Source organism: Brassica napus, chromosome A7 (assembly GCF_020379485.1).
Source record: "Brassica napus cultivar Da-Ae chromosome A7, Da-Ae, whole genome shotgun sequence".
Lineage (NCBI taxonomy): Eukaryota > Viridiplantae > Streptophyta > Magnoliopsida > Brassicales > Brassicaceae > Brassica > Brassica napus.
Window position 1 is genome coordinate 17,361,786 of NC_063440.1, and position 19,650 is coordinate 17,381,435.

Consider the following 19,650-nt stretch of genomic DNA (forward strand, 5'->3'; position numbering starts at 1 on the left):
TTAACCACCATTATTATTACCAAAGCTTAAGCAAACAATCTAAAAACAAACAAAAAACAAAAGCTTATATATCCGAGTTGATGTATTAATACTATACATTTTAATCCATTACTAATTTTAAGAGATCTCAGTCTCTTACCTAACCAATATGAAAAGCACATCCGAAATTACAAAACTTATTAGAAAATCAGTAAAAGAGAGTTGCAAACATTATTGCAAACATTTTGGATAGTGGTGTGACACTTTTTAAACATTTGGCGTGTAGTCATGAGTACTACATTTGGTGGAATCTAATTGTATTAGTTGAAATGTCAAAACTCGATTAGTTTCCCCCTAAAGAGACACCGTCAACATTACGACTTACCTATAAGTAACTAATCAATGGAAGTTAAAATCGTTTTCGAATTAATTTCAAATTAAGAAAAATGATATTTACGTCCAGAGTTAGGGGTGCTTTTATTAGTCAAAACCAGAGTTGAGCATTACTTCGTTAAATATTGTGGCATATCAAGGTATGGTAATCGCTTGCTTGTACGCTAGTGATTTTGTTAAAAATGCATATTTCATTTGGTAATTAGGATTTAACGGATAAAATAATTAGTTAGGTTCATAGTTATCTACTTCGTGGTCTAATGGATTATGTAAATTCGATATTCCATCACCGCATATAATCATGTTTAGACAAAAACAAAAAATAATAACTAACAACTGGACATTATCATTAAGACCTGTTGGAGTGGGGACTTTTTTTTTTTGAAACACAGGAGTGGGGACTATATCTAGAATCAACAAAGACTTTAATATTAAGAAATTTCCTTAATTGAATTCCAAAATAAATAATAATAAAGTGTCAAAAAGGCTAAGCAGAGCATGTGATAATCAGGTCACGTTAACATGAATAGACTGTTCAGACATCATAATCTTACTTTTACTTTCTGTTTGTGGTATAACAAGAGAGTAGTATAATGAAAGATGCATTCGACTTTAATTAGATATCTATCAATTTAGTTTATAAATTAAATTTTGTAAGTTGTAAAGTAGTGTTTCTTACTTAAACGTTAGATAATTATTCCAATGATGTGTTGTCATCTATAATAACTATGATTAACTCCAAGCATTAAGTGTTATGTATGGGGTCCATGGAATCCCATGAGCTTCTCTTACCAAAACCTACTCTACTATACAAACACCATCTACTTTGTTATAAAGATCATAAGTAATCATACAAACCCACTCTATAATATAAGATCATTACCGAATTACCCAAGGTATTAAAATAAACCAGTAATTATCCATGTTTGGTGGGCTTTGGGTACACAAAGCACTTGACTAAAAACGAGATACAGACAGCATGACGTGGCTGGAGATCATTGGTTGGAATAATAAAAAGAGTGGCGGAATGAAGTGGTTGCAGGGTCGTGGATGCTACATGAACCATCACATGTTGCTGTGCTCTCATCTCATTTCTGACCCTTCTTCGTCGTCAACTCGTCATGGCTTCCGAGAAAGAGGCTGTTCTAGCCGTCACTCCTTCCGATTCTCCGACCATGTAAGCCTTTTTCTATGTAAGCTATGCGATGTGAGTTTTGGCTGTACCTTGTGAAGTTAGCTCTTTCAACAGGAACACTTTATGTTCGCTAATGTCAATGATGGATGAATAACGGTAGAAATATATTTGATTGCAATAAACTGATGTCATTTTGTGCATAGAACTATTGCCAAAGTCATAGAGATTCTCTTTGCTTTTTTCAAGATTTTGTTTTCATATATTATCTTTTATTTGAAGGTTTTTTTCTTGTGCTGAATTGATGTTCGCCTTTTATTTGGCTTTATGCTTGTAACATGCAGTTTTGACAAGATAATCAGCAAAGAAATTCCACACCACGTGGTTTATGAGGATGACAAGGTACTTGAAACCCTTGTAACCCTTCAATCTCACTGTTCTTGGCATGTTTTTCAAATCATGTTGCATGATTATGCAGGTCTTAGCATTTAGGGACATAAGGCCCCAGGGACCCATTCACATCCTTGTCATACCAAAAGTGAAGGATGGCTTAACTGGCCTCTCTAAGGTACCTAATTCACTTACACCTTTCAAAGTTGAACCCTCAAAAAATATCCCGCAGAAGATAAAGACTAAAGCAAAAAGCATGACAACTGTTGAACTAATAACGTGTATGGTTATGCTAATGCAGGCTGAGGAGAGGCACATCGACATCTTGGGCCGCATTCTCTACGTTGCCAAGCTTGTAGCAAAACAAGAAGGCCTAGATGACGGTTTCAGAATTGTGATCAATGATGGTCCACAAGGATGTATGCATTAATATATAGCTGTACATCTTCAATAACCATATTCACACATCTAACAAAGGGACATCTTTGTTGATGTTTTGCAGGTCAAGCGGTGTATCACATTCATGTTGATGTTATTGGAGGGCGCCAAATGAACTGGCCTCCTGGATAGAAAGATCTCATCGATCTACTAGTGAATGTTGTCCTGGTTATAAGAGGAACCGTCAGATTTGCTATTGTCTTCTGTCTTTATAAAATAAAAAGCTTGGGACATAAGAGGATGATTAATGGGATTCTTAGCGTAATATAAGAAACAGTCTCTTAGCTTTTTTTAGTTAAAAATTAAAAGTTAAGAGATGGTTTCTTATATTCCGTTAAGAACCCACTCTAAGAACCCTTTATTAATCATGCTGTAACATCGTTATGCTTTTTTCTAAAGACATTTTTAAAGAATACCTGAGACGCATGAATTTACCTTGTAAACATTTCACTACATGTTCATGAGCATCTGCACATAAACATGTATTATATAAAAGCTTGGTAGCGGTCACGTCTTTGCTATTTTTTTTATAACACTGACGTCTTTGCTGTTTTTTGTATGTCTATTATAGACCTCGTTGCCTGCATTAAAAGAGTTGTGTGTTTTCCAAATAAACGTCGAGTCATCAGCTTGAACACGCGTCATAGAACGGAGGTGCACGTGTAAGCAGAGACTTCACGTCATCCACAGCTAGAAAGCCGTCGCCGGAGCATCTCACCGGCGGTCCACCGGAATACACCAGAGCAGGACATCGAGTAAGATGAAGCTGTCGGACGACTTTAGCAAGAGAAAGAGCCAAAATCGTAACCACCAAGCGCCAAAGGATCTCTGCTTCTGACTGAAAGAAGCAGCCGCTAACCACATCATCTAATCAACAGATTTTCCTAAATGAAACACCAAATATCTTTTATGATTGAAGCTTGAAGTTGCTTCGACTCTACACGAGAGGAGGAAGAGACGATCAATGATTAGAACAACAGGTGATGGCTCAGAGGAATAAGAAGAAGCAGAGATCGATTTAACCCGGGAGAACTCCCGGAGAGAAGCCACTATCAGCACTGGAGAAGAAGGTGTGATAACATAGCCAAATGCCAGCAGCCATCGGAGTAGAAGATGCACCGCCGGAGCCAAAGAGTCGACAACCGATGCTGAAGAAGCCATCCGGCTGTCGGAGACAGATCCCAAACCGTCAGGACAGCACGCCGGAAATTGAGAGAGAGAGAGAGTCCCCAAAGAGTTTCTTGTTATTTTCACTTAAATTTTGTTTTATTTCGATTGAGTTATTTGATACCATTATGTACATACTTGAAGTTATTTAGAGGTTGATTGTTTCATAGATTCTACACTAGCTTTTAGTTTTTGATTTTTTTTACCCAATCATAATTTTGGTCAAATAGATTCCCTATTTTATAGGGAAACTAGTTTTTGCTTTTTTTTTACTAGTTCCTTCTTAAAAACCAAAATCTATATTTTACTTGTTTCTTTCTAAAATTACCTACGATCAAAACCAAAAAAAATTGCTTTTTTTTTTTTTTCAAAATACAATTGTTAATTTTATTAAATAGTACTATATAAGACCAACTCTACAAAGTACAAACACACGTAAAGTAAATATAAACCTCAAAACTATTAAATAATTTTATGCATGTTATTACAATGCTATTTTTGTTTTTATTTTTCCAGAGTAAATATTTTACTATTAAATTTATGAAAATCCATTTTCTACCCAATAAAATTAATTTTTAGTTTATGAAAAAATATTACTATTATTGTGTACTATACTATCTCTATAGACTTGTGTTTTCCCAATTTTAGAAATATTTGTTAACTTTTAAATTTAAATTTGTAAATAATAGTTATCAAAAATTATTTAATTCTAAAATTTACATAAAATTAATGCATGTATAGTTAAATTCTACACATATAATTATTTTTTTGTAGTTAATCGCTGATGAATATATATTATATGTATGTACATTTTACTTTTAATATGTACGGATATATGCATATATTATATGTACAAGTTATAATATAGAGTGCATAGATATATATATATATATATAACATAAACTTAAAATTAATTTTGTGTTGAAACATACATTTATATATATATATATATAAAGGTATGTTTCAACACAAAATTAATTTTAAGTTTATGTTTAAACATAAAATTATATTATTTTGTGTTTGCTTTTAAAAAAAAAAGAGATTATGTGTGTCTTGATAATAATATTTTATATTATGTTATTTCCATAATAAATATTTTACTATTAATAAAAATTTTATTTTATTATTTTAAAAACAAAAATCAAAAACCAGAAACCAAAATCTAAAATCACCATTCGTGATTTTTCAGAAACTAAAATCTAATGCAAAATCAAAAACCAAAAATCAAAATCTAAAATCCAAAATCCAAAAACTAAAAACCAAAATCCAAAATCTAGAAACTAACCAAACAATCATCACCTTAATTTTCTTACATCTAGATAAATTCTCCTTTTGAACAAAAAAAAGGAAAAGATAATTCTCCTATAGTCCTATTTATTAAAAAAGAGTTAATTCTCCCAAAATAAGGACGCAAGTCAAAGACCCCTTAACAAGTATAAAGTTGCTTCTTCCGCAAGAAACTTCAAACTCTTCTCCCATTAACCTCTTCCTCGTCTCTGCAACTTTAAAACATTCTTCCTCTGGAGATTTCTTCCTAAACCCACAGAAGCTTTATCTCCGGTGATTTCTCTGTCTCTCTCTAATGGCGGACAATAAAGATTTAGACTCAAATCCTCCCGCAGGTACGTCTGTTCAAAAGCTTCTAGTGCTGTTTCTTCAATCTAGTTCTTGTTGTAACAAATATCGATGCGAATCTCCAGTAATTAGGATTCCTCTACTTTTCCTTTTCTCTCCACCAGTGGTCTTGATTCTGTTACTCCTCTCTTGAATGTAGAAGATCTAACGATTTGCCCATTAAAGAAGATAGAAATAGCACACGAGTCCGAGTCTGAGCCCGAGCTCAAGAAACAGAAACTCAAAGAGCTCCAGAGAAAAGCTTATTACTCTGTTCTCCATACTTCCAAAGCAGAAAACTCGGCGACATCACACGTAACAACTTTTCTCGTGTACTCGCTTTCCTCATTGTTAAACCTGTGTGCTCGTGTCTCATGTTAATCTTGTTCTTCAGAAGAAGTCTCACATCATACAAAGGTTGATGAACGAGTGGAAGATCGATCAAGAAACACATGTCTCTGTTGCTAAAAAGATTGATAACTCTGTAAGAATCTACCCATACTTTCCAAATCAAAAGTCAGGGAAATTGATGCCAACATTCATTCTCTTTGTCTTCTCTGTTTTACTTTAGCAGGAAAGGAATGCAACTTCGATTCTCAACTTTGTTCCAGAGTCTCTTGTTGTGAAACGTATCAGTGCAAGATTGCCTGATGAAGAGTGTCTCCCAAGTAACAAAAATATGAAACTCGAGGAGCTCCATAAACAGGCTTACGAAGATGTTCTCAGCGCCTTTAACGCAGAGTCTCCAACACTATCCAGCGTAAACCCTCTTTTTAAAAATCTTTTGCCAATGATTCTGTTAGTACTCGTAGGAAAGGTTGTGTTCATGTCTTGTCTTCTTTCAGTCAAGGGTTTTAATTGTGCAAGACCTGCTTGAAGAATGCAACAACATCGACCACAAAGCTCATATCAGTGCCAAGATTTATGATAAAGTCGAGACTGATCCTCTACTGGTCGAACCGTTCATCAAATTTTTTAACACCTTAAAGAAGTGATCTTCTCTCTTCTCTCTCTAGCTATATATGTTTTTTTACCATTTGATGATGTCTTTACCACTGATGATGTCTTGGTCTGGACCATTTGTCTAGGTTTCACCCTGCCGGCTGCAGATTTCTTCCATCAGATGATATGATGGCAAACTATTATCTGAAGAACAAAGTTCTAGGGCAGCCAATGAACGCATGTATCATACCTGGAGAATGTTCCCACATCTTCTCAATACCTCCTCGTGATTTGCCTGGTCAGATAATGTTGAATCATGTTTAATTTGGTTTTCGTTTCATGATCTAACTTGGTCTTCTATTCCAGGCTATCCAATAGAAACAGAATGGCATTGCTATTGCATGAAATCTAACGACCAAGACCCTCAGAGTCTCTGGACACGAGTGAGTGAAGAAACTATTGTGTTTGATCCACAGGGAAACGGTGTTGGTATCAAACGTAGATATGCTCTCACTGATCAAGAAAAAGAATCTGATGACATTTTTTTGCCTGGCGAGATAGAACCTCCAAGGGAAGAGTGGTTCATTGAAGAAATTAGTCTCCCACCGTCTGTTGCTGATACTGACTTGGTTTTCTGCCATGTTATTTTCAATAAGATTGAGAAAGAAGAAAAATATGAAGAGGAAGAAGAATATGATGATGATGATGAAGAAGAATAGGAAGATTGTTGATTTGTTTCCTCTGGCTTCTTATCTCAAAAAATACTCTAAATGATTCTGTTTTTAGGGACTAAAGTGATATGATCTTTGTTTTTAGATTGAAGTCTCTGTAATCTAGTGAAAGTGTGAAACATTACATAATGCTGTGAAGAGTTTTTTTATAATCATTTTCAGACTTTTATGAGTCAGACACCATAAACAAAATCTCAAAAACCTTGACATGGCAGTGATCTCATCCTGCATTCCCTGCAAATTTAATCTTCTTTTCCTTCTGTGGCCATTCCTTGAGAAAAAAGTAGGGAATACACGAAGAAAAAGTTGGGAAATTGAGGAAGAAACATATATCAGGTTTTATTTTTTGCACGAGACTCTACACGAGCACACTTGTGTGTGGCTCTTTGATAAAAAATAATGTCATTGAAAATTTTGCAATTGATACTATAATCCTCTAAGTCCTCTTCCCAACTATTTTATGGTATAATGTGGTTTGGGTAAATATAAACAGAGTCATTACAACTCTTTTGGTCCAACCTTCAAAAGGGCATCAACTAGTCTCCTGGTAGTAGTAGTAGTCGTTGTAATAATCTGTCTATAATTTTTTTTTTTAAAGGAAAGTGCTGGAAGAAACTGCTTCTAACGTTCAAGCTGTAGAAAAGAAGCAGCAGTTCGCAAAAGCAGAACTGTTCCGGTAACAAACATCAAGATAATTGTATAAAGTAAAACAAGGCAAACAAAAATGTACGTATGGAAAATGAAGAGAGTTTTTGTAATAGAGTTGTTGAGGTTTGCAACACACTAACATCCGAGGAAGAAAAACTTATAATTAAAATCTTTGTTTATAATTAAAATCTTTGTTTTTATTTTGTATATAAAGTAATTTTGTTTCATCAGATTTGTGAGTTTTCACATCTCTAGACATATATTAAAGGCTGAACATATTTCACATCTCTACACGTTTTTACTTTGTCAATTGTAATCCGAAATTGTTCTTTTTTTTTTTACTACGATCAAACTTATTTTATATAGAATAAAAACAGGAAGGAATAACTCTTAATTGTAATTCTTATAAATCAGTATAGATTTTTATTAATAAAATGGTAGATATTCAAGATAAAAATTAAACCGGAAAACAAACATACCATATTTGAGTGCTTTTTCAAGAACGTAATGTTTTTGAGCACATTCAAGCTTTTGGGTACAAAGGCCTTGAACACATGCCTTGTCAAAATCTTTCAGTGTGATAAATTTCTAAACAGCATACATTTTGTTTCAGCGGACCATGGACCTACATGAGTGTAAAGTTTATTTCATGAATGGAAGTTGTGTTTAAAAAGAAAAAAGAGTGTTGCCCATATTTATTTGTGATGACCGGTTTTTTTTTCCTATGCTCAGGACCGGACCTGCATATGAGTGAAGAAGCCGCTTTGATCTCCACGACTGCAACACCATTTCCTGAGAGGTAGACTCATCGTGGCTCATTGCCCTAACCTCATCATATAAATGTATGTTTATTCTTATGACTTGAGGGGAAAAAAATGTATTCTTATGAGAATATGTAGAATCATTTCCATTACAAACTCTCTGTCACCTCAATAGTAACTCATTTGAATCATACTGGGATGGTCAACTGGATTGAACGAGATTATTAGTCTGATTGGTTGAAATATTTGAAACATACATATAATCGTTATTTCCCTGCTAAATAAGAAGATTATAAAGCCTAAAAGCAAAAGGTTCGAGCATGATATATAGTACAAAGAAAAAGTTGCTCCTCTATCGGACAAAAGAAAAGAAGACTTAAAATATCTATTTAAAGCTCGTGAACATTTTTCTACCTACAAGACTACGACAAACCCACCACCATCTTAGCTTTCCCAGTAGATTGCATTTCAACATCTACCTCCTCATTGATTCTTGGCATCGAAAGACTATTGTTTCTGAAGCCTTTACAACATTTGACAACTACTACAAACTTCTCTTCATGATTCTCTTCTTCATCTCCTTCCTTTCCCCACAGAACCGCACAGACTCCCACCATTACTATCGCCATTCCAAGAACCCTAAGATTTTAGAAATGAATAACAAAAAATAGTAGAGGTTTAGACACATACGAGGATGGAGCCATGTGATCTAATTGGTCAAAATTCATGCTTACCCGCCAAGGTATAATCTTTGGCCGAGGATAAGTAAGCCAATGATGGATCCGATTATGACAGAAAGAGGGTTAAAAGCAGTGACAAAGACAACGCTTTTTTGCTTCGTCATCATCCCTTGAACGTAGTACGCTATGCTAGACGACATTATACCCTATAAAAGTACACATTCACAAATTACATAACTAAGTATTATAATTATTTCTCAAAACGTATTATAATTTTAACAAAGTTATATATGTAACCATGAAGAAGGACGAACCGCGTAAACAGAGGCAAGAAGGTTCATGTCAAAGCCAATGTTCCATGCATAAAGGTTTGGTTCCATCACAAACGTTAGGGCTGTGGACTGTAACGTTCCCATGAAGCACACCATCGTCGATAAAGAACCGTGAGATGAGTATCTCTTCAACGTAGCCGCCTAAAGAAATAAATTTCCTAACTCGTTAGGAAAAATGTTAATCAAACATAGCGCAAATTAAACTCGCATATATTTTCTTTTTATAATAAAAATATTTAGATAATTTCTCTACTTGTGTCACCTTGAAAAAATAATTACCTGAAGAACGAAGAAGGAAGCCCAAGAAAACGAGGCGATGAGGAAGAAGACGGTGGCCTTGAGGTAGTCCTCCCCGACCGACAACGAAGCATCACCGATGAGGTGAGACCGGAGAAGGTTGATAAAAGGGCTTTTGATTAAAATCATCAACATGGCTCCAACTACTATCACTAATGTCCCCACCACTTTTGCTTGGAATCTTACTTTTCTCATCTCCACCTTCTCCATCCTTTATTATCACCAAAACATTTGAACCATTGATTGTTATCAACGTACCATATTTTATCAATGAACCTATTATGTTTACCATCATATATAATTAATTTTAAGATTATGCTTTATATTTAGCTACCTGCAAATTATGGAAATGATAAAGGTCAAACCGGGCATGATGTTGGTGACCGCGCCGGCAAAAGTTGGTGAAGTGAGTTTAAGACCAGCATAATATAGGTCCTGATCGATCACAGGTCTGTTTTAAAGAATCCACAAAATAAAAATGTATTATATGCATGTCAAGCAAATGTCTTGAAAAATTATTCAAAAGAAAGAAGACTAACCCAAGAAGACCTAGTACAAATATTTGCATGATTATTGGGAACGTCATCTTCGGCCTCACTTTCCTAGAACATCCAAATAAAAATAACTTTTGACTTTTGTCAGTCTCATTTAAATGCTTAAGTATCCGATGAGGATCGAACTTTGTATGTAATATAGATATGTTACCTCTCGGAGAGGAGGGCGAAAGGTGCGATGGCGGCCGTGGCAAAGGCATTGCGATAAGCCACAAGGACGAAATGGCTGATGCCGCGGTCGAGCACAACCTTGGTCACGAGGTTCATGCCAGCGTATCCGAATTGGAGGCATATCATTGCAAAGTAGGGCTTGGCTGATTCCGACATCTTTAACACCATATTTAAAATCTCTGTTTAAATGATATATCGATTCAAAAATTTATATTGCAATGGAGGTGAGACACCACTTGTGGGGGCTGTGGCTTGAGCTCTTCCTACGAGCAAAGTGGTGAAAGGTTCTTTGTATTTATAGAGCATCAGATTCGGATGAGTTCAAATGCCCTTTTGTTTCTTTTCTGATAATTATTATTATTTATATAATTTTTTCAATGGCGTTCGTATTTATTATTCCGTTCTATCTGTAATTTCTTTTTTTTTTCCCGGGAGGAGGATTAAGGTGAATTTTTTTTTGTCAATTTATGAATACATAGGTCCATGGTCCCTCTATTTTTACAATATTACCAATTAAGGATAGTATATAGCATTTCGAAATATTAACACGATAATCATGCTAATATTAATTTTTGACTAAAAAGGATATAAAATTAATATTAAGTTGTTTTGCATGTATAATACTTTTAATATTTGAGATTATTTATTTTAAGATGTACATGATGTGAAAGGATATAAAATGAATATATAATAAACTGATGCGAAATGAACAAGTTACGATCAGAGAGAACACACACAACCCCCTCCAATATCACATTATAATTATTCTGACATTGGGGCTTTAGGGAAAGCAGCACACCAAACACAAGTGGACGGAGTGTATTACAATTTACAAGTGACAGTAGAAATAGAGTTGGGCCCAAGCTTACGTTGTCTGTGGGATCCGCAGATGAAATAATATCTGTTGATGTTGCAAAATGCTTTGAAGTGAGTGGTTTTGTTTTGTGGTGGCACTAACCATATCCACAGAGATGTGATAATTGGAGTCGCAACGTGAATGCTGATGCAATTAACGTAAACATAAACACAAACACTGAGAAAGTTCAATTGCTAATTAGCTAATATAGTATATAGCTATCTATGCACTAATTTAATAAACAAGAACATTTGGCTATTCTGCTTCATATGAGTCACAATTTTGTCATCAGTCTTAAAATATATATTTGCTTTAATATGACAAATTGGAAAAATTAACCGAAACTAAAACTAATCAAGCCATATGTAATTGTCAATAAAAATGTATATACTGAGTGCGTTTATAGATATTAATCCGCATGGACCGTAGAACACAATATCAATATACTATTGTGAATAAAAGATCTGCACATCTCAGTAATTAATTGATTTTGAGTTTTTTTGGTCTTTTTTAGTTGGGGTTCCTTGTTATGTTGCTCGCACTTTATTAATTTTAAAAATAAAATCATGCAAGTTGGGCATGATCCATTACCTTCTCTAGAATATCCATTAATAATTTCACTTTAAGTGAGTTTTGGATATTTTACAAAGTTAGGGAAGATTTTTGCCAAACTCATTCTCTCCAAATCAATTCGATGAAAGATTGAATCATTCATATTATATATATAGCTTGTGCCTTGTGGGTATATCAGAAGATCTTGGAACATAGAGAAATTAAGTATCCTAATGATTCATATATAAAATTAAATATTTACAAGAAAACGAGATAGAAAGAGGAATATATATTAACTTTTAACCTAGAAAACTATTCCTATGAGTGTCTTCTGAGTGTTAAAGTTGGATATTAGACAATTCTACATTGTGTGAGAGTATCAACATGTGTTATTGCTACTACTAAATATATTTTTGTATTATTATTCAGTAACCAACAATTTTTAGCAAAAGAAAGAAGAAAAACTATCCATCATCCTCTTCTCCGTTGTCTTCTTGTGCGTCTTCTCAGACAAACAAGGCGCTTGCTCTTACCCTTTAAACTTCTTTTTTTTTTTTGAACGACTACTTCATTAAAAAGAAAGGAGATTACACATAGATTGTTTCAACTAATACTCTCTTAGCAAGAGCATCAGCGGCCATATTGTCTTTGCGAGAAATAAAAATGAAGGAGGAAACAGAGAGGTAACAAGACAAATTTAGGATATCCTGTAGGATTCCGCAAAGTTCCTTGATTGGGTCTTTCCTATTGATAGCTCTGATGATGATCTGAGCGTCTGATTTGATGCATAGTTTGTTAAAGCCAAGAGCTTGCGCATGGAGTAAGGCTTCTCTTAACGCCATGCCCTCTGCCACTAAGGGGGAGGGGACGTAGAGTTCGAGCGAGGTTCCCCGTGCCAGTATCCTGCCTGTGTTATCCGAGAACAGCCAAGCCAACCCCGCTTTCTGTTCTGATTCCTTCCAAGCTGCATCTGTGTTCACCGTGATGATATCTGGGTTCATTTGGGGAGGAGGCCTTTGGACAATTGTGTTCTGCTCAGTGGCCAGACCAGTGATAGACTGTTCCTGAGCTGTTTGCCATTCCAGTGCGTCCGCAATCGCTTTCGAGAGGACCTCCTTCGCCTCAAAACACCTGTTCTGAAATATCTTATGGTTTCTAGCAATCCATAGGTTCCAGCATATCCATGGAAAGAGAGACCCCATTCTCATTCCTATGGGAGGAAGGTTTCGGGCCTTCTTTGAGTCTTTGAGGGCTCTTTGGAAATCTGCAGAATCAATTATGTTCATCACATTATGGATCGGGGTTTGGTTCCAAATCTGTCTCGCAAAAGGACATGTCAAGAACAGATGGTTCGCCGTCTCTCGATCTCCACAATGAGTGCAAGCGAGGCACGTTGCTGGGATACCTCTTGAAGCTAGCGTATCTCCCAACGGTAGCGCACGCTGTACTATCTTCCATAGGAAAACTTTTATCTTGGGTGGGATGGGGAGCAACCAAATGTCTGCCATCCAGTCACATATCATCGGTTGGGGGGGTGGACTCTGTTCGGGCTGTAACTGCTTCAGGGCTGTATGATAACCTGTCTTTGTAGAGTATTCACCACTTTTAGTCGCTAACCAGCAATGCTTATCTTGGCCTCCTGTTCTACTTGGTTTAAGGAGAAGGATTTTATGAGCTTCATGGGGAAGCAGCAAATCCACTTTATCTCGGTCCCAAGCTCCTGTTGGTTGAGTTAACAAGTGTGAAACTGTTAGGTCCTTTGAAGAGAGGTTCGGCGGGCCAATCGGTCTAGTTGGTACATCCAGTGAGATCCACGGTTCTTCCCAAATCTTTGTACTCTCTCCATTTCCTATAGTTTTACCCATGTTCTGCAGTAAGAGATCTCTTCCGCATAGGATGCTTCTCCATCCATGTGAACATGAGCTTGAAGCTGGTACAGCCAGGAACGAGGAAGTGGTACAATATTTTCCTGTCATCACTTTGGCAAGTAGACAGTCTGGATTGTTTAAAATCCGCCACCCCTGCTTAGCTAGTAGGGCATCATTGAAAGCCTCAACGTCTCTCACTCCTAACCCTCCTTCCGATTTCGGTTTTGCAACTCGCGACCAAGCGATCCAGCACATCTTCCGCGTCTCCGGGTTATCATCCCACCAGTATCTCGTGAAGGCTGATTGTATCCTATTGGTGAGACCTTTCGGCAGTTTAAAAGCCATCATAGAGAAAGAGGGAATTGGTAGCAGGACTGACTGCAACATGGTCAGTTTTCCTCCGGCCGAGAGCTTACGAGTACTCCAGCTTGCCGCTTTTTGTCGTATACGATCCACAATCGAGGTGAAAAGATCTCTCTTCCTCCTACCAAAGTGCTCTGGCAAGCCTAGATACTTTCCTACCCCCCCTTCCTTAGCAATACCCAGGCATTCTTTAACCCTTTCTCTCACTTCAGCTGGCGCCTTTTTGGAGAAAGTGATCGCAGATTTCTCTGTGTTGATCATTTGACCAGATGCAGCTTCATATTTCTTCAGGACTTCCTTTAGTGCATTGACACTACTGATGGTCGTTTTGGCAAAGAACATCGTGTCATCAGCGAATAATAAGTGATTTATTCTTGGGCTAGCTCTTGCGACCCGAACCCCTGCCAGTGAACCTCTTCGCTGCGCCTCCATGCATAAACCCGATAAAACCTCGCTACAAAGTATGAAGATGTAAGGGGACAGCGGGTCTCCCTGCCGGATGCCTCGAGTTGGGTATATCATTCCTTGGACCTCGCCGTTGAATAAGACAGAGTATGTCACTGTCGTGATGCAACTCATAATCCAACCGCAGAAAACCTCATGGAATCCAAATCTCCGGAGCACCGCCTCAATAAATTTCCACTCTAGCCTATCATAAGCCTTGCTCATATCTGTTTTCACAGCCATAGAGCAATGTTTTGTAGCTCCCGATCTCTTGAGAAAATGAAGAGTTTCGTGTGTTATCATTATGTTGTCTGTAATCACTCTGTTTGGCACAAAAGCAGATTGATTTTCGGAGATGATGGAGTCCAGTACCGGTTGCAGCCTTCTCGTGATGATTTTCGAAATAATCTTGTAATAGACGTTAGTCAAAGCTATCGGTCTATAATCTGCCACTGTCTTTGGTGCTGTGATCTTTGGTATTAGGCGCAGGTGAGTATGGTTGATGTTCTGTGGGAGAGTTCCATGTCTGAAGAAGTCCGTAATTTCAGCTATGATGGCGGGTCCAACCGTAGACCAGTTTGTCCTGAAGAACCCTGCCGAGAAGCCATCAGGCCCCGGGGCCTTATCTGGGTGGATCAAGAACAGGGCTTCTTTGATTTCCTTAGCTGTGGGTATACCTGTCAATGCGTCCCTATCTTCTGGGGTGATGGACTTTCTTAAGGCTTCCTCCACGATGTTAGATGGGTCTGAGTTATTTGTCGAGAACAGATTAGCAAAGTACTTTGTAATGACCTCAATAATCTCTGGTTCTTCATAGACTGCATCTCCTTCTGCATTTTCTATAACTGAAAACTTGTTGATGGCTCTTCGGACCCTGGTTGTGGCATGGAAAAACCCAGTGTTCCTGTCTCCTAGGGCCAACCAAAGCGTCCTGCTCCTCTGTCTCCAGTAAGCCTCTTCCTCCTTATATGCCTTCTTTAAAGCCATGTTGATCTCTGTTATCTCTTCTTCAGCTCTAGTCGGATCAGACATTGCTTTCTCTAAACGTAACTTCTCCTTACTGATCGCTGCCTGGCTATTTTCATAATGTTCGCGATTCCATTTCGAAATGGCTCTTCGGCATGCTGCTATCTTGTGTTCCACAGATTCTCTGTTTGACGACCATGCCACTGCTATGAGATCCCTGACTTCTTCATTTTTACAGAGGCGCCTATCGTACCTGAATAGACCCCTTCTTCGTTTTGTATCTGGTTCGAAATACGATATTAATGGGCGATGGTCAGACCCCTCGAATTCAAGATACGAGCACCTTCCTGATGGGAATTGTTCTGCCCAAAGGCTGTTGGAGAGGGCTCTGTCAAGGCGGCATAGTACGGTGTGAGTGTATCTAACACCTCTCCACGACAAAGGATTTCCTGAGTGTCTCAGATCAAACAGGTCGCAAGTTGACATGAATGTACGGAAATCCACAAAACTTCCTTCTGCTCGAACTGGTCCGCCTTCCTTTTCACTATTATCAACGATGTCATTGAAGTCACCCGTCAAAAACCAAGGCCCGTCTCTACTCTGCGAAATATCAGTAAGCTTTTGCAACACTAATCTCCTGTTTTGGTGTTCAGGAGCTCCATAAGTGAAAGTCGCATGAAACCGTTTCTTTTTATAGATGATCTCAGTATCAATAAAGTTGTCACACGATGATACAACAGAGAGCTCTACGGAGGGGTTCCAAAGTAGAGTAAGTCCTCCTCCTCCCGGACTATGAGGTGGAACATGATAGCTTGAAACGAAGTTTAAAGAATCTAACTTTGACATAACAAACTCCAGGGGATTTTTTGTTTCCATTAGGAAGATGATATCAGGGTCCAAGCTTTTCTTGAGGGCCCTTAATCTTTGGACTGTTGTAGGATTCCCCAACCCACAACAGTTCCAGCTCAGTATCTTTAAGGAAGAGACCTTTGCGGATCGTGAAAATCCGCCGTCCTTGCTTCATTTCTTGGGGAAGTGGCGCCTCTTCTGCTACTAGATGCTCTCGATGTCTCTGTCTTTTGTGCTTCAGCCTCTCCGTCTGTTGTTACTGTAGTAGCCCTTCGTGACGGTGGTTTTGGGACCTGGGTTGCTCTGCTCTGGTTCTGAGGGATAGTTCTCCTGCTGTTTTGAGTAGTCCTGGAGGTACTCGATTTTCTAACTCTTGGGGAGTTTTGAATGGCAAGCACCTTCCTTTTCTTTGGTCCCGTTCCACTTAGGCCAGTGTTTTTTCCCGCTGTAGCGGTTTTCCCAGAGGGTCTGCCTCTCTTCTTTCGAGTCACCAGTGGTATGATATGTTCCGGTTCCGTGTGCGTCTGCGTCTGGTCTTGATCAATCTGCTCTAATTGAGCCTCAAGGTTAAAATTGGTGGCAGCGGCGATAGTCGCATTCTGGTGCTGGTTTTGAAGCGCCCGAGTTAGCATAGCTGCAGCTGTTCTTGCCATTAAGTTCTCCATTTCCCCTTCTAGAACCCTTTGGCGTCTTGCAGCACTTTCGATCGGGTCAGGTATGTTAACATAATTGGCAGTGGCTTCCTGTAGTTCACTTAGAATCTTATCATGGAGCTTTTGAGTTACTGGGTCCAAAATGAGAGTTTCCCCATCATGGATGGGTGGGGGGGGGGGGGGGGGGGGGGGGGGGGGGGGCTCAGAGTGATTATGCTCAGCGGCATGTTCTTTTTCCTTCCAAATCATTCTTGATTCAGCCGGCGGGGCTCCGAATGAGAGTGATCTTCGTCGGGAAACATCTCTTGGGTTCCGGCGAGCCTGGTCTTCAACATGTATCTCCTCTCTGGCCAGTACATTTTTCGAGTTATTTCTTCTGTAGGAATGGGAATCAGCCGGAGAGGTAACCGGTGGTAGTTGTGGCGAAGGCCTTGCATCCCACCGGCGAGAAGGGGACAGCTGCTTGTTCCCATCAGCGTTATCAGCTTCTGTAGTCGAGAGTCGTGGTCCAAAAGAGCGTCCATGTCTATCACGCCGTTGGCTGAAGGGTTGTTGTTCTACTCGCTGGCCCGAGGTCCTTAGGGGTTTGTAGTGGAGATTTGTTGAGTTTGCTTGGTTATCAGCCCTAAGCTTTCGTGCATAGTCTCCTTGTACTTTTTCTGTCTTCTGATGGTATGTCGGGAGGTTTGTAGTTGGACAGTCTCGCGCCTCGTGTGTGAGCATGTTACACAGTCTGCAGTGATTTGCCAATTTGTCGTACTCGAGGGAAACATGAATCTCTTCTCCAGAAGAGAAATCCACAATTGTGTCTTTTACTAGCGGTTGGAGGCCATCAACTGTGACTTTGACTTTAGCTGAGATCTTAGTCACTTCGACCGCTTCGACTTTTCCTATTTCCTTGCCAATTCCGTACATCATGTCTTCACTCCAGTAGTGTAGTGGGAGTCCTCTGACATTTATCCAAAAAGGAATCAATGAAGGGAAGGTAGATGAGATTACCGGTTCCCATCTCTGCACAATGAGCATCCATCGTGCATAGTGATATGGTCGGTTATGGATGACTGTTTCTAAGTCTTCTCTGCAAGTAAATCTGAACTGCACACATTGTTGGCCCAGATCTGCGCCGGTGACAGTGCCTATGAGGCCCCATCGTCGTTCAAGGAAAGGAATTAGGTTCCAGACCTTCTGTTCCCTTGTGTTCGTCAGCCTTACTATGAGTGTTTGCTCATTGTCCTTGATGGCTTGCGTGGTGTCCATATCTGGAGCCCTGATACGCCTTGGGAGGGTTTTTGTTGGAGAAAGGGAGATGCCCTTGCCTTTCTCTGCATACGTGAGTCTTCTTGTCATTTGTAGAGTAGTTTCCAGTCGTTGCTGATCCTTGCTGTAGTAGTAGTTCTGGTAGAGAGGTCTGATTAAGAACTGAGGAGGGCTTGCCTTAGTGAGCTGAGACGTAGTAGGCAGTTACAAAGCTAGATTAGAATCTTGTTGTCGGGGAGTCTTCTTTTTCAGGTGCGCCTGAGATGAGTCGTTGATTCCTTTTGCTTGGTCATGGATGCAGGACGGACCCTCCGACTGGCTGTCGGGGGTGGAACCCGGGAAACGGGAAATTGTTCGGCGCTTCGGTAAGGGTGGTTTCAAAAGTTTCCCTAAATGGTTAGAAAAGGGAAAAAAACTAGTGGCAAATAGAAACCAGGTGAGTGGAAACCGCTAAATTCAAACCAAAGAGGAAGATAGTGACGGGTGGGAGACTATCTAGAGAAGCGTGCCTGGGAGCGATATTTTCCGCTTTAGTGTTTGATTTCCAAAATAAATACCCTTTAAACTTCTAGCTTTGAAATTTTAAATGCGTAGCGTTTCGCTAGCAACACACATTCTCAAACTTTAGAAAAAGATGTATGTTCTCGAACTTTTTCTCCATCTTTTATTATATAAATAATATGATCCTTTAATTTAGATAGAAAGGAGTTGAAGATATATTAGATCTTTGATATTTGTTTGTGCCCATAACAAGTTATAGTATATCATTTCTCATCTCCAAAACATTTATATTTTTATTTAGATAACCTGATCGTCAGAAAACATAAATTTCTAGTGGTCTATATATACATACACATCGATAAGGTACCACTTGATTAGAAAAAGGAAATCAACTCTCAAAGTACTCGATAGATTAAAAACATTACTCGTCAAATTTGGTCCTGATGTTGGAGTTATACATTAATGAAATATCTAATGGATGTGTTGAGGTATTGTCATGTAACGTAGAGGTTATGTTGGTTATAGAGTAGAAAGATGCATGCGTGTGTTAAGAAAACACTTCAAAAGCAAACCTCCATTCTTCTAAAAATGTATTATGGAAACCAATTTGTCAATTTCACTGTTGCAGATGATCAATCGAAAAGCATCCAAAAGTGCTTTGGTCAAAGAATACATTCAAAAACATAAATATCTGAGAATAGCATAAACATCTATGACTCTTTTAGGTGTCCAATAATTTGGGCAATCATGTCGAACTTATCTTTCAAATAATTGAAGTAGAGATCTTATGTTAGTAGAATTAAAAAGATAAAGGATGGATGTAAATATACACTATTGAATGTAGGAAGAAAATGATTATGCGATATTAAATAATTGAGGTTAGTTTGATACTCTTACTTTATCCTTACCAATGCAGGTGTAAAAATTAAAATGTTCTTCAGAAATCTGGGAGAATCCAAGACAGTTGGATTCAAGTTCCAAAAGAACTTATTAACATAAATCGTTAGATTCAGATTCTAAAATCTATACTATTAAATCAAAATCACACATATGATTCTTTCTTTGTTTTTGGAGTTATTTACAAAAGTCATGTTACTCTATAATTTTAGTGA

The 19,650-nt window shown here is 38.2% G+C and overlaps 3 protein-coding genes and 1 pseudogene across 3 annotated transcripts; 2 read left to right on the forward strand and 2 right to left on the reverse strand.

Annotated features, from left to right (window-relative positions):
• The first annotated feature begins 1,422 nt into the window (after positions 1 to 1,422).
• Positions 1,423 to 3,695, forward strand: LOC106356739 (annotated as a pseudogene).
• Positions 3,696 to 4,663: 968 nt separating this feature from the next.
• On the forward strand, positions 4,664 to 7,037 carry LOC111199378 (NAC domain-containing protein 41-like). Its single transcript, XM_048737039.1, has 5 exons — positions 4,664 to 5,121; positions 5,274 to 5,873; positions 5,959 to 6,104; positions 6,202 to 6,353; positions 6,422 to 7,037. The coding sequence occupies exons 2-5, from the start codon at positions 5,793 to 5,795 to the stop codon at positions 6,772 to 6,774; spliced, it is 732 nt and encodes a 243-aa protein (XP_048592996.1). The 5' UTR covers positions 4,664 to 5,121; positions 5,274 to 5,792; the 3' UTR covers positions 6,775 to 7,037.
• Positions 7,038 to 8,399: 1,362 nt separating this feature from the next.
• Positions 8,400 to 10,642, reverse strand: LOC106404773 (WAT1-related protein At3g56620-like). Its single transcript, XM_013845456.3, has 7 exons — positions 10,210 to 10,642; positions 10,044 to 10,106; positions 9,839 to 9,955; positions 9,487 to 9,715; positions 9,190 to 9,348; positions 8,930 to 9,081; positions 8,400 to 8,834 (listed from the first exon to the last, which is right to left on the reverse strand). The coding sequence occupies exons 1-7, from the start codon at positions 10,395 to 10,397 to the stop codon at positions 8,618 to 8,620; spliced, it is 1,125 nt and encodes a 374-aa protein (XP_013700910.2). The 5' UTR covers positions 10,398 to 10,642; the 3' UTR covers positions 8,400 to 8,617.
• Positions 10,643 to 12,224: 1,582 nt separating this feature from the next.
• Positions 12,225 to 18,127, reverse strand: LOC125576159. Its single transcript, XM_048735555.1, has 3 exons — positions 17,081 to 18,127; positions 16,266 to 16,870; positions 12,225 to 16,089 (listed from the first exon to the last, which is right to left on the reverse strand). The coding sequence occupies exons 1-3, from the start codon at positions 18,125 to 18,127 to the stop codon at positions 12,225 to 12,227; spliced, it is 5,517 nt and encodes a 1,838-aa protein (XP_048591512.1).
• Between the last annotated feature and the right edge of the window lie 1,523 nt (positions 18,128 to 19,650).

What these genes read in the sequence shown, in the direction of transcription:
- LOC111199378 (XM_048737039.1), top strand. Translation starts at nt 5,793, where the DNA reads ATGAAACTCGAGGAGCTCCATAAACAGGCTTACGAAGATGTTCTCAGC. An exon ending in TTTTTTAACACCTTAAAGAA is followed by an intron (nt 6,105 to 6,201) that starts GTGATCTTCTCT and finishes CCATTTGTCTAG; the next exon opens with GTTTCACCCTGCCGGCTGCA. An exon ending in ACCTCCTCGTGATTTGCCTG is followed by an intron (nt 6,354 to 6,421) that starts GTCAGATAATGT and finishes CTTCTATTCCAG; the next exon opens with GCTATCCAATAGAAACAGAA.
- LOC106404773 (XM_013845456.3), bottom strand. Translation starts at nt 10,397, where the DNA reads ATGGTGTTAAAGATGTCGGAATCAGCCAAGCCCTACTTTGCAATGATA. An exon ending in CTTCCTTCTTCGTTCTTCAG is followed by an intron (nt 9,349 to 9,486) that starts GTAATTATTTTT and finishes TTATTTCTTTAG; the next exon opens with GCGGCTACGTTGAAGAGATA. An exon ending in TTCTTGCCTCTGTTTACGCG is followed by an intron (nt 9,082 to 9,189) that starts GTTCGTCCTTCT and finishes GTACTTTTATAG; the next exon opens with GGTATAATGTCGTCTAGCAT.
- LOC125576159 (XM_048735555.1), bottom strand. Translation starts at nt 18,127, where the DNA reads ATGACAAGAAGACTCACGTATGCAGAGAAAGGCAAGGGCATCTCCCTT. An exon ending in CTCGCCGGAACCCAAGAGAT is followed by an intron (nt 16,871 to 17,080) that starts GTTTCCCGACGA and finishes AGTGAACTACAG; the next exon opens with GAAGCCACTGCCAATTATGT. An exon ending in GATTTTCACGATCCGCAAAG is followed by an intron (nt 16,090 to 16,265) that starts GTCTCTTCCTTA and finishes CTTCGTTTCAAG; the next exon opens with CTATCATGTTCCACCTCATA.